The sequence below is a fragment of the Heterocephalus glaber genome, unplaced genomic scaffold (genome assembly GCF_053883595.1).
Source record: "Heterocephalus glaber isolate CG9 unplaced genomic scaffold, H.glaber_assembly_v1.0 deba00001457, whole genome shotgun sequence".
In the NCBI taxonomy this organism is placed as follows: domain Eukaryota; kingdom Metazoa; phylum Chordata; class Mammalia; order Rodentia; family Bathyergidae; genus Heterocephalus; species Heterocephalus glaber.
This window is the reverse complement of record NW_028258305.1, coordinates 31,558,083-31,572,517: the sequence shown is the minus strand read 5'-3', so window position 1 is coordinate 31,572,517 and position 14,435 is coordinate 31,558,083. Positions and strand designations below refer to the sequence as shown.

Here is a 14,435-nt window from a genome sequence, read left to right as displayed (position 1 = left end):
GGTGCAAACACTGTGGAAATGAGTATGGAGATACCTCAAAGAACTAGGACTGGAAGTCCCATTTGACTCAGCTATTCCACTGCTGGGGATCTTCCCCAAAGAACTGAAAGAATCATACCACAGTGATGTATGTGCACCCAGGTTCATAGCAGCACAATTTGTAATAGCTAAAACTTGGAAGCAGCCCAATTGTCCATCAACTGGAGACTGGAAAAAGAAAATGTGGTTTTTAAAAATAAAGTGGAGTGCTACTCAGCCATAAAAAATGAGAAATTAGAGACATTTATAACTCAATGGATGCACATTGAGGTGATACTCTTAAGTGACAGGACACATATGTGTAAATATCGAATAAGTTTCTCTAGCATGAGAAACTGAAAGTGTAAATAAGGACTAAGGGCCGGGGGTTTAGCTCAGTGGTTCTGGCGCCTGCCTCGCAAGTGCAAGGTCCCAAGTTCAATCCCTGGTACCAAAAAAATAAATAAATAAAAATAAGGACTAAAAGGTATAATAGATAATGTGAAATAGGAAGAAAAGGGGCATAGGGCAAGGGGAAGTGGAAGGGATAGGGGAAAGGAAAGAAGGGAATAGAATTAATATGAGAAAATGAAAAAATGGAAACAAAGTCTGTGTAAATAGGGAGGGGTGGAGGGGTTGAAGGGAGGGCAGGGGAAGAGGGAAAAATAAGAACCAAGAGAGATTATGTAAAGGTGCAAATTTCCAGTGATGAATGTCATTATATTGTATACCTAAAATGTACCAATAAAATTAAAGAAATGCAAAATAAAATAGGTGCTTGAATAAAAGCAAATAAAATGTTCATTATATACTGTAACCACATCTGAATAATAATTCTCAAAAATAATTGTCATAATTATAGCTCTTTATCTTTATGAAGAAAATATTAACTTAAAGGAACATGTTTTCTTTTTTTTTTTGGTACCGGGTATCGAACTAAGGACCTTGCACTTGAGAGGCAGGTGCAGTGCCACTGAGCTAAATCCCCAGCTGGAACATCTATTTCAAATAAGAAACCACTGATTCTTTTTTTTTTTTCTCCTCTCAACACTGGGGATTGAACTCAGGGCCTTTATACTGCGCTGCATCCCCAACCCTTTTTTTATTTTTAAATTTTGAGATGGGATCTCTCTAAGTCGCTAAATTGCCCAGGCTGGGCTTGAACTTGCAATGGTCTTGTTTCTGCCTCCCAGGGTCCTGGAATTACAGGCATGCACCACCAGACATAGCTCGACTGATTCAGTTTTTGAGAAGACTGAGTGGAAATTTTTATAAAGATAAACTTAAAATAATATTAAAATAATTAGCAGCATTACATTCTTTCAATAAATACTTGTATAAATATTAGACCCTACCTCCTTTTCTTTTACTCATTGACAATATACATACATCAGATAAAACAGATCCCTTTTGAAGAATTTATCACAATCTTACTGTATTGACAGTAAAAACACATTTCCAATCTAGTAGAACGATCTGTTATAAGACATTTTCCCAAAGTACTTATTTTAAACTCTTATTAGAATTTTAAAATACTAATTCATTTAGAGCAATGTGAGAGAAGAAAAAAAACTATTCCTATACAACTGTCAAAACCTGAACTGGAATGAATAACTACAATATTCTAACATATTTTTTGCACAGAAGATGCCAGAGATGAGCTCTCCAAAATCCTCTATTATTTTCTCATATATTATTTCCATAAAAACTTAATCTGCAGTTGAACTGTCTAGCAGAAAATAAAACTCACATATTTTAATTTAAACTCCTCATAATCTATTGCACATGTTAAAAAAAAAGTGGTGCCGCAAACCTGTAATCCCAGCACTTGGGAGGCTTGAGGCAGAAGGATTGCCAAGAGTTCAATGTCAACCTAAACTACACAGTGAGACCCTGTTAACAAAACAAAACAATACAGATGAACTAACAAGTTAATGAACTCCTGGAGAAAAGGTGACATAGTAAAAATTCACTAGATGTTCAATATTTCAACATCATGTTTCGTGAAGATATTGCCATCCTGGCAAAACATTAATTTCTGTTATTTACTTAAATCTCTGGATGAATCCAGTATGGTTCCTTACCCCAATCTATTCCATCACCTGTACTTCTAGATTCATTGTCTCCTTCTTCTGATGTAACCAAGAAGTCAAATTCCTTCAGGGCTTCTTTTGTAGCTCGATCTTCACTGCTATCAGGCAATACTTTTTTCCTAACAATCTAAGAAAAAAAAAAAACATGTTAAATTAAAGTATTAGAAGATATTACGGATTTCATTTTAAAAAGAAAACAATAACTTTACCATTAAATGAGAAAGGCAATTCAAGTTTTTCAGAAAGTATATATATGTTTGTATCAAATTAAATGTACTATCTAACTCAGTGAAAAATACACATATTATTTTTAAAAACACATATTATATGTTGTAAAGTAGTAATTTATTTTTTGTGTTTTCTGGGGGGGGGTTTTGGGGGGAACAGGGTCTCACTATGTAGTCAGGCTGACCTTGAACTCATTATGTAGCCCAGGCTGGCCTGGAACTCACAGCAATCCAACTGCCTCGGCCTCCCCGAGTGCTGGGATTACAGGTGTGCCCCACCATGCCCAGCTCTGATTTACTTGTAAATAAAGGAAATATATAATGAAATCACCAGAATACAAGACATGTATTTATATTATAGGTAGATGAAAAACTTCCCTGACACACTATAAGAACCACAACCAAATCTTACATTTCCTGGATACAATCTGTACAGTTTGCAGGCATTCTAATCTGTATCAAAGAGGATACATGTCATAAAATACTACAACAGTTTTTCAAAATCATGATTATGATGACTTTTAATATGACATCACTCTCTCACAAAACCTAAAATCAGAAAAACTACGTACTTGGAAATATTTGCCTTAAGACTTACAAGGCACTCTGTTACGTTCCTATTATTATTTCTACTGCCCTAACCTTGTATTAGCTTTCTCCAATTGCTCTTTATATATTAATTTTATCTGCTAAAATAGTGATCTTTTAAACTGATATAACAGATTTAACAGCAAATATGATACGGCTGTTATGGGTCATTTTTATATTTTTAGTCATATGTTATTATAAATGCAGTTAGAGGGTTAAAACTTAAAACCTCAGGCATGCAGAATCATTTTTCAGACCAACATGCAAATGCTCCTTATGAACTATATCCTTTTTGAGCAACTCAATGAACTTAAGCCCAAAGAAATTAAGATAATTGGTTTGTAGCTCCTTTCAGTAAAATGTATCAATATTTCAACTTCTCCAGACTTCCCTCACTTCATATGAAACAGAAATAGCATGACCTAATCAAAATTTATCCCTGGACTTTTTTGAATGGTTTAAAATTATAAAGGTTTATCAGATAGACCAATGGGGTAGACCAGAGTCCCAAATGGACATTAAGGGATAACAAACAGGGGCTGGGGATTTAGCTCAGTGGTTCTGCCACCTTCTTCGCTAGCGCAAGGTCCCGAGTTCGATCCCTGGTACCAAAAAAAAAACAAACAAGTTCTTCAAACATCAACTTTTGGGCTGGGGATTTAGCTCAGTGGTTTCGCCGCCTGCTGCGCAAGCACAAGGACCCGAGTTCAATCCCCAGTACCAAAAAAAAAAAAAAAAAAAAAAAGAGAGATAACAAACACCTGACTTGTATGACCCTGTTCTCTTTCTCATATTTGGTTATCAGTTATCAATCACAGCACTTTTCATCAAAGATGACATACAGCCAGTTGTGGTGGCACATGGCTCTAATCCCAGCACTCAGGAGGCTGAGGCTGGAGGATCACTGAAAGTTCAAGGCCTGCTGGATTACACAGTCACTTCAAGGCTAGCCTGAGCTGGACAGCAAGACCCTGTCTAAAAAAATAACAAACAAACAAAATAAAACAAAACAAGACACACAGCCTCAGAAATTTTTTTCAACATAGCACCCTAGGAAGCCACTACTAATGGAACGAAGCTAGTGTCACAGATGAAATTCATCTTAACTTCCCTGATATATGTACTGAATAGGAGAGATCAAGGGATATTTAATGATGCTAGAATAACTGGTTTAACTTATTGGACTATTTCACTAAAATCAGGAAATACTTCTATGCCTACAATAATTCCTGGTCTAACATCTAGCAAATCTATTAAAAAAGAAAAAGTCAAGGTGGCAGGTTGTGAACAGAAACCCCATACATAATGAATGTGTATTGGTTTGCAAGTACTCATAAAATACATCAACCTCAAAAAATTAAAAACCACACAAAAAAACCCCCATATCAATCTCTTCTAATTTTCCCTGAGCAGCCAGACAAAAATATCCCCGAAGAGTTACATCAATTGGACTCCTTAATCCTCAGCCATACAAATATACTGCCTACCTCACCTTCTTTTATCTTAGAAGCTTGATCCCTCCTTCTCCCTAACCCTAAGGGGTGCCAGCTGTATTCAATGGGCCATCACTAACATCTTGTAGATGAAGAGTCCTTATTCTTACTGCCTGTCAAAGAAGGCAGAGAAAAACCCAGAGTATCTGGAATTTCAAATTAAAAGTCTGAAATAGACATTAGTTCTTACCAAATATGTTATTAAGACACAAAAGTAACTCAATGAAGAAAAAAATCTGTTTCTTGGTAACTGTGCAAAATGAAGATAAACAGCAAGTTTGTCCCTGCAAACCACTATCAAGTATCACTGTTTTTTTGGTAGTACTGAGGATTGAACTCAGGGCCTTTATATTAAGCTACACCTTCAGTGCTTCTTTTATTTGTTTTGTTTTGTTTTGTTTTATTGAGATAGGTAACCAAGTTGCTTAGGGTGGGCTTAAATTTGTGATCTTCCTGCTTCAGCCTCCCTCAGTGCTAGGATTAGAGGCATGCACCACTACACCTAGCTACTTAAGTACATTATATTTTAAGTAAATTCACGAAAAGTTCTACGGTTTTAAACTTTAGGCACTGAAGATAAACAAACTATGGTTACAAAGGGAGGGTAGGATCAGTAAATCGGAAGGATAAAGTGATAATAAGCATATACTACTTTTCTTCCTTTTATAGAAGGTTCTACTTCACTCCTATCTTTAATGAGTTCATGAATCAACTGAGAAAATTAAGACAAAAACAAGTAAGTTAATGGGGTGCATAGCGTGTCACAGAAAAAAAATAGTGTCACTCTGAAACCATTAAAAGCACAGCATAAATGGGAAGGAGATTCTTTGTACTGTGATTAAAACAATAGTTAATGATTCTTAAATCCCTTTACTTTTCTTCCTAAAGTTCTTGAATGTGGAGACTAATTATTGCTGTGAAGTTATCTTTTAGGCAATTTGAAAGTGATCACTTTTTTTTTTTTGCATGTATACAGTAATTTCAAAACCCTTCTTATACTGAACCAATAAGAACACTGACGATGGTAAAGCCCCATGTGAAGAAGTTAACTGTGAGGAAAGAGACGATGCAGAGGAGGAAAATAATCTAGAGTGTAATTCAAGGAATAAACTCAAGGAGGACAAAGAGAAAGAAAGGAGAAAACAAACAGCTTTGAAGACATGGCACCGTAAACACAACCAGCAGTTACTAAGAGCCTTGTTTCTGTATTTCCTTAATTCAGTCTATTAAACTGTTTTTGACTAATGAAATAAAACAACATTCTGAGAATCTGATGTTATATTAACATTTTAGCAGGATAATTTTCACCCATTCTCTCTGAAATGCCATAAATGTTATAAGTCATGCTTATTCATTGTTCAGTTAAGATTTTTAAAATCCTTTTTGCATGTAGCTGCACTATTAGATGATAACTGTGAAAATTAACGGAATATAGTATCTAATTTAACAAAACTTAAACTCAGTTTATTGTTTAGAAATATGGATTTTTCCTGAAAAACTAGATTTTTGCATTCAGAATCTGAATGTATTCAGCATCTGTATCAGATGTTCCTTCTCTGTGTTGCTATGATCTGCACTAATTGGAGGACAGAATATTTATAAATTTAATCACTTAATGTAAATAAGGACTAAAAGGTATAACAGATAATGGGAAATAGGAAGAAAAGGGGCAAAGGGGAAGGGGAAGTGAGAGGGGTAGGGGAAAGGAAAGAAGGGAATGGAATTAATATGAGAAAATGGAAAAAAGTAAAGTCTTTGTAAATAGGGAGGGGTGGAGGGGTTGAAGGGAGGGCAGGGGAAGGGAGGAAAATAAGAACCAAGAGAGTTTATGTAAAGGTGCAAATTTCCAATGATGAACGTCACTATATTGTACACCTAAAATGTACCAATAAAATAAAATTTAAAAAAATTTAATTACTTAAAGTGAAACCAAATGGTTGGGAATTAGAAAATTAAATGCTTATGTTATTGCTAGAACCTTCTAGTCAGATCATTTAAAATAGTTTCAGTAATCAGTTTATGGATTTTAAAAATATTTCAACCGACATAATCACTAACAAAGAAATTTATTGCACCATAATTAGAGCTATTTACCACTTAGCTATCAACAAAGTATTTTTATGGAAAAATATCTTAATACAATCATTCTATACAAATCACAAGGAGCTATACAATTTTCATATAATTAAGAAAAAGAAAAAGTATTATAGAAAATTAAGGCTTTTTACTACAATAGATTAAAACATGTTATTACTAATTGTTTAGAAAATTTTTGAGTGACTATCTGAAGTTCAAATAATAACCATAGCGGGACTGTTGCAGAATAGTGACCCAGGGAAACAGTAACCTAGCAGTAATAATTTGACAGTCTCTTACGGTGCCCAGGAAGCAAAGAGCATAAAAAATCAAAGAAGTTACACTTAGAAAGCACCTTTATAGTTGAACATATAATTTTCTTATATAGTATCTCTTTTGTTTCTCACAAAACCCTTTGTGATAAAATATGTATGTATTTTTTATAATCCTCATTTTACAAATGAAAAAATTAAGCCTGAAGTATTAAGAAGCATAATTCGTGGGCAGGGGATTTAGCTCTGTGGTTTTACCACCTGCTGCGCAAACACAAGGACCCAAGTTTGATCCCCAGTACCAAGAAAAAAAAAAAAAAAGCACAATTCGTGGTAGTCACCCTGATGTTACTTTACTTTCCTTCTTCGTATTCTCAAATAAATGTGAAGGAGGAAATGCAAACATTTTCTGAAACAAAGCAAAGCATGGCCCCAACCTTTTAAAATAAAATGGGGGGAAGGAAGAAGAGGTAGAAGGAGGGAGAAGAAGGGAGAAGAAGGGAAGAAAATGGGAGACAGGAAGAGAAGGAAAAAACAGCAATTTAGAGACATCTTTTATTTCAGGAAACTGCTATGGGTAAGTAAATAAAGTTTTTAAAGATTGAAAAAAATACAAAAGAATCCTTAAAAATTTTGAAGAAATCAAACAGAAAAGTTCTGAAAGTCTAGAACTTGTCTACCAAAGCAATCCTTTCAGACAAGGACAGATCAGAGAGGAAGCGAGTTCCATCAGACACCATGATGTGTTAATTCTACTGTCTTGCAGCAACCAGTAACACTGCCTTGTTACAACACGATACATTTATCATAATTATCAGCTCTACAGATGTCATGATAATGAATTTTAAACAGTGAGATTTCTTTTTGAAAGAGAAAGCTACTATTGGTTAATTTGAAATCAATACTAAAGACTCTTTCCAATTTCCCCAAATGTATGGTGGAAAAAAGTTAAGGGTTTAGACTGAAGGACATGGACTATTTTAAAATTATGCATTACAGTACCTCAAAATATATTATCTGAGTTATCTAACTTACCGTTGAAGTATCAATGACACTTTTCTCTCTTCCCTCAATGTCATCATCTTCATCTTCATCGCTGAAATCTGTAGCTGCATTTTCAAGGAATTTGAAATTATCCAGCACGGAGGCAGAATCTGTTAACTCGGATTTTCTGGTTTAAAACATGTACATCCTGTTTAGTCCACTTTTTTTAACCTCAACATAAAAATTAACTCCTGAAAATGTTTCATTGACTTCTCGTTATATTACAATAAGATCATCAAGTTATATTACGACTTTCACTGATTCTCATCTATTACAATTCTGTACATTAACTGAAAAAGCAATATAAGAAGTAGCTATATTATTTATATTATATATATTTATATTACTGACTCTTGCTCCTAATTCAGTATTGTTCTGACCCTTACACATCAACCTTAATGTATTTCTTTTTAAAAAATAGGGAAAAAGGGGCCGGGGATTTAGCTCAGTGGTTCCAGCACCTGCCTCACAAGCGTAAGGTCCCAAGTTCAATCCCCAGTACCAAAAATAAATAAATAAATAAATAAATAAATAAATAAATAAATAAATAAATAAATAAATAAATTGGGGGGAAAGAGAGAAGTAAAAATGTATTTCTTTTATTTATTACTTTTGTTTCTGTTTTTCCTTTATTTTTGCACAGCTACTAAAATAACTAATAAAGATGTCATTTTTCTCTAATACAATCTTGAATTTCTTGCTAAACAGCTAAGGAGGTAAAAAGAGCAAATGTATATACAAAGTTTACTAGTATATTACTAAAAACAATATACTAGTCAATACTAATACAAGGTTTGATTCTACTGGTGAATAAATCATTCATCTTTTAGAAATGACTGAATTTTCAAATATAAGACTTGAATAAATTCCCTGAAGATAAATTTAGTAAACACTTTCCTGATGGCCAGAATACAATTTCTCTCCAGCTCACTAGGATATGTTTTAGATAAGAAGGTATTTTCCTGAAAATATACAGACAACATTTTAAAAACAGATAAAATATTAAATTTTGAATCTGCTGACAAGTATGCTTTTGTTTTTTTTCTTCATTCTCCATCCCTACAGAAACTGAACAGATCCAAAATATACTTCTCAGTTTCAAAAGATTGATCAACACCAAAATACACAAAATGGAATGGTTTTTTTTCTTAAAGTCATTACTGAAGGTTTCTTAAAAGCACACATAAAAAAAAAGAAGAAAGTATGCATTATAGTCCCTAAAAATACCTATATTATCTAGGTTAACTTAATGACTCAAGTCATTAGAAAAACAATACAAACAAGAATAATGCCAATATGATCTGTTTCTAAAGAGAAAGACTCTACATTTTTTATTTATTTAAATACAAGGCAATGCATTCTTAATTATTAATGAGTACTGCAAGAAGGCTCCAATGATAATAGTTTATAAAATTCCTATAGCTCAATCCTTTACCTAGTCCTATAATTTTAGTTCATGTCCTAAACAAGAGGAACTATATTTGCAGTAGAAAATTACACAGTTCAATTAAAATCATTCTTTCAGCCTAAAGCATTAAGTTAAATAACACTGAACTTAGGCTTTCACATAATCTTTGGCTTTTCATTCAATTAATACTATGGCAATTTTTTTCCAATAAAGAAGAATCTCTTTATTAAACTATTCACTTAAGAAGAATCATATATAATTGTATGGTATATGATCCAAAAGGAAAATAAGATATTTCAAACAGCTATTGAAAGTTTCAACTTAGTCTATCAATTAAAATGTATACACTCAACTTAGATACGTATTTTACATGTTACAGCAATATATAAATAAAACTGGTTAAAAAAAGGTTTACATCTAAGCCAGGCATGGTGGTGAGCAACTGTAATCTCAGTTCTCTGCAAAACTGAGGCAGGAGAATTCCAAGTTTGAGCCCACCCTGGGCAACTTAGTGAAACCCTGTCTGTCTTCAAATAAAGGCTGGGATGTAGTGCAGTATGAAGGCGCTAAGTTCAATCTCCAGTACCAAAAAAATTTATGTGTACAGTATTTGGAGATACCTTTATAATTTCTGGGTCACCAATAACAAAATTTAGTTTTTCTAGATTGGTATTGAATTTCAAAAGACCTTTCACTAGGTTCTAATAGTTGATTGAGCATCAAGATATTAAAATTCATATTAAATATATAAATTTCAAGCAAAGCTATTCTATACAAAAATTATATTCTTGAATTAAAATAATCATAAATGGTAACACCAAACCTTATATTACCTTCTAGGAAAACTTTTAAAATTTTATTAACCTTAATTATAATTATTTCTGTATCATTGCCTAAAAGTATAATAACATCTCTGAAACCAAAAGTAGCAAGAATTAAAGTTACAGCTGAAACACTTTGTACACAAAATACTTACCCAATCATTGCTGTCTCTTTAATTTCAGCCTCTGTGCCATTTATTACTGAGTCCTGATTTTTGTCATCTTCCCTGTCAGTGACATCACTTGAAAAGCCCAATAAAGCACGCACTCGTTTGGATTTCACATCTAGAATAGTATCAGTGTAACCCACCTCCTGGAGATACCTGTGTGAAGAAGATCCTTACAATTTAGTAATACAGGAATCAATATTCCAAAATTACTAGTATGTAAATAAAAGTATTTCTTCAGATTCATGCCTACATAAGACTTAACAGTACAGTACTATGCTAGTAAGACTGGTTAATCATCTTCCAGCTGCAAATGGAGCTGTCTCTTGCAGTACCACCCTCTACAGTCACTGAAAAAAATCACAGAACTATACAATACACCATTCATTACGTTTATCCTAAGAAGAAACTGTTCCTTAACATAGTACATAGCACATTCTTTCCTTTAGGCAGGACTGGAGCAAACTCATTCCCAAATTCTACTGAATTACTACTTCAGAATAACGATGTTAGTAGTTTTAACATTTCTAATATAAAGTTATAGATCAGCTATTTGAGATCTAAAGAGAATGTTTCTAGTATATATGGCTTCCTCATGACATACAAAATAGTATTTTTCCAAAAGTCACCTCTACAGAAGAAAAACCTCTATCATGAGACAAGTTTAAAATAAAAATAGATCAAAATTAAATTGTGGGATGTGGGTGTGCATGTACATACACATGTGAGTTTATGTGCACTGTGGAGAAGCAGCAGCAGAAAAAAAAAAAAGAGTATAAGCTTTGTACTGAGAGATCTTGGTATTAAACCCACTGCTGCCACTTACTTGCTGTATGACTTGCCTCCCTCCCTCTCTCCTTTCTTTCTTTGTATGGTGCTGGGGATTGAATGCAGGGGCTTTGTACGAGCTACATCCCAACCCCTTTTTTATTTTGAGATAGGATCTCACTAAGCCATCCAGGTTGGGCTCGAACTCATAGCCGGGATTATAGGTGCGCACCACCACACTCAGCATACTTGCCGAATAACTTTAATTTTCCTAAACTCAGTTTTTGTTCTCAGAAAACAGATGCACTTGGCATTTAAAAAGCACTGAATACATATCAACCCCAAAGTTAACTAAAAAAGATCAAAATAGCAGTGTTAGGACCATGACAAAAGAGAAATGCCAGTAATAAATATGCTAGAAAAATGTTAGGCATAGAGTCTTCTGGGTGAAAGAAAAAAACAGGTTGACAAGATAAATTTAGATTCAATTTCATGCTTTGGTTTTAATAGTTACTAAAGCTGAAAGATATCTCACAAAGATACATCACACCAAATGGAATAAGTGTGTCTTATCAAATCAAGATGCTCATTTTTCAGTCTCATCAATTATCTAAAAGAAGGTATTGATTAAAATTTGAAATAACAAATTTCCAACTTTCCTAAATATAATCAGTTGTTCTTGCAAACTACTGTCATGTTTTCCTATTTTTAACAAATATTTGATATCCACATCACTCTGGCAAAAAAACCACACTGCAAATATCTGTCAAAACAGTTTTGCCACAGATTAGTTGGTTCTACTAAATAGTTACTTTGTCATTCCATGATGTCAACTTTTTGTTGATGAGTAAATTATGGGTCTTTTGAAGTTTTTAAAAATATCTCTTAGAAACAATGAATGAATGAGTGAATAAATGAATGATTAAATGAAAATAAATCTCTTGGCTAGCTCGAAACCACTTCTCACAAAAAGGCAATTTTTAAGAATTTTATCTATTTGGAAAAGGAAATCCCAAAGTCATATTTAAGACCAAAGTGAGGGCCCTAATGGAAATCCATGTAAATATTAAAGGCTCATTTTTGTCTACATAAACAACAGATATGAAAAGATGTTATAATATTCTCTTCTTAATAGGAATGACTGGCATTTATTTACTTTGAAAACTTTAGGTTTAAATTACTCATAACCAGCTCCAAAAGACCAAAACAGCAGCAAATTTCCTCTTACTCTGACATACATTTGAATACTAATTTCAGAGTGGTGTGCAAGGAGCAGATGCTGAGCAGGTGAGTGGGTTCAGTGTACCCCTGACATCAGAGCCTCAGTCAAGCTTTGTTTTCTGTCCATAGTCTCAGGTATACACATTATAGGGGAAAGTATGTTAGGCAGTATTTGCAAAATTTGAGGGATTCAAGACATTCTTTTATTTACAATAAAAAAGTGGAAAAAAACCCAAGTAACTATATACAAATACTAATTGGCCTTATGTTAAAACATATATACATATCTGTACAAATGTTACAATAAGAAGAATAATCTCGATCTATAAATATTCTATCAGGGGGAAAATGTTTAATATGAAAAAGGAACAGAAATTCAATTAAGCTTCTCTACAGCAGTAGTATACTAAAAGGTATACTTATTTAATTAAGTTGAAAATACAAAATAAAAGTGATCTCATGAAATTATGTTGGTTCCTTTCAACAGTTTCTGAATTTGACTTCTGGATACTTACTGTCGGAGTAGCTGTCGACCCTGTTTCCACATTAACTGGCTGTTTTGTTGTGGCTGGACTTCTGTTTCATTACCTTCATCTGGAAAACATGAAATCATAATTAAACTTATTTTACATTCTTACAGGGCATCTCAATCATTAAAAGTCTAATAAACATTTATGAGATGAAGAATATGTAAAATTAGAACTTTAAGGTATGTTTTAGGACAATGTAAATTGTTTTTAAGAAAACTCTAATATAAATTAACTATTGCTACTAAGAGTAACAGAACTAAAATAAAGAAAATTTCCCTATCTTTTTAGCCAGCCTGAGAATATTCCTTCAGGACAAAGATCTATCCAATCAAGTTGCACAATGAAAGTGAAATACAAATATTATGAAATATCACAAAAGAATGAGAACAAAATATCTAAGAATGATAGTTTTTAAAAAACTGGTTTGGTGGTCCTGCCGCCTGCCTCATAAGCACAAGGTCCTGAATTCGATCCCCAGTACAAAAAAAAACAAAAAACAAAAAAAAACTAGTTTGGTAAAGAGCAGATATATAAGAAATAATCTCAATCCAAATCTGCTTCCTTCACTAGCTATTAAATCAAAACTTCAAGCATTTGTTCAATTACATTCTTTGAATGAAAACCTCTAGGTTTTTTAAAGCTTAAATTCATCATTAGATAAAAGCTGAATCCCTTCAAGAAGGATTTATAAAAAAGAGCTTCCTCCACATTAAGTCTGGACTATAGAACTTCCAACCTATACTATGGTACGCTTTAACAATATAAAAAAAAAATTATACTTTTTATTAACCTTTGACCAAACTATAAGAAACTTCTGAGAACATTTTAAAAAAGAAACTACCAATCTTTGTAAGATCTTATTCAAGTGGAGATATAAGCACTGAGAAATTTTATTTTGCCATATTTGCAACTAAGCATTTACTGCATGTTTACTATGTTCCTGACATTGTGTAAAAATATATACATTACAGTACCTCTTTTATTCCTTACAATCTCAAAATATAGGTGTTTATTTCAATTTTAAAGATGACAAAATTCAGTTTTAGACGATGTTATAGTTTATATCAGAATTCAGAAGTCCCCCCAACCCTCATGTGCTCACAGGTGGGGCTCTGAGAAGGTGACTGGATCTTGGCAGTATGATACTCACTGATGGATTAGTAGTCCACTGACGAGTTTACAGCTAACAGTGATGTTGGGGGTGATGCCTAGTTGGGAGGCAGTGAGCTGCTGGGGGTGTAGTCTAAAAGGGTATATATCTCCCTCCCCTTTCCCTTGAATCCTCTCTCTGCTTCCTAATTGCCATTCCATATGCAAGCCTCCTCTGCCATGCTCTTCTGCCATATTGTCCTGCCTTGGATCCAGCCAACTAGCATGGACTGAAACCGCTACAAACTATAAGCCATAACAAACTTTTCCTCCTTGGGTTTGTGTATATTGTATATGATATGTAATGAGAAAGTAACTAAAATAGAGGCTAATTTATAGGTTTCTTAGAAATATAGTTTTAAGAGTGGAAATCCTGCCTTTTCACAGAATTTCCCTCTATATGCCATCACTACAATGATAGGAAATTAAAGAAAATATGTGAATAAGAGTAAGACTTAGATCCTGCATGTCTATTTTTCTCCTAAAATAATTAGACCAAGTTCTATGATATACCAAAGAAATAATAGTAGAGTAACTGAGGTTGAGCGGAAGAAGGAAAA

The 14,435-nt window shown here is 33.4% G+C and overlaps 1 protein-coding gene across 4 annotated transcripts in view; it reads right to left on the bottom strand.

The window, feature by feature from the left end:
* The window catches only part of Strn (striatin), a 117,776-nt gene that overhangs the window by 45,343 nt on the left and 57,998 nt on the right, over positions 1-14,435 (bottom strand). For all 4 annotated transcript variants that reach the window (XM_013070172.3, XM_021253721.2, XM_087216135.1 and 1 more), the window contains exons 4-7: positions 12,712-12,790; positions 10,196-10,363; positions 7,803-7,938; positions 2,103-2,238 (exon numbers count right to left, since the gene is read on the bottom strand). In XM_013070172.3, coding sequence (XP_012925626.1) covers positions 2,103-2,238; positions 7,803-7,938; positions 10,196-10,363; positions 12,712-12,790 — 519 coding nt within the window. The remainder of the gene's footprint in view (positions 1-2,102; positions 2,239-7,802; positions 7,939-10,195; positions 10,364-12,711; positions 12,791-14,435) is intronic.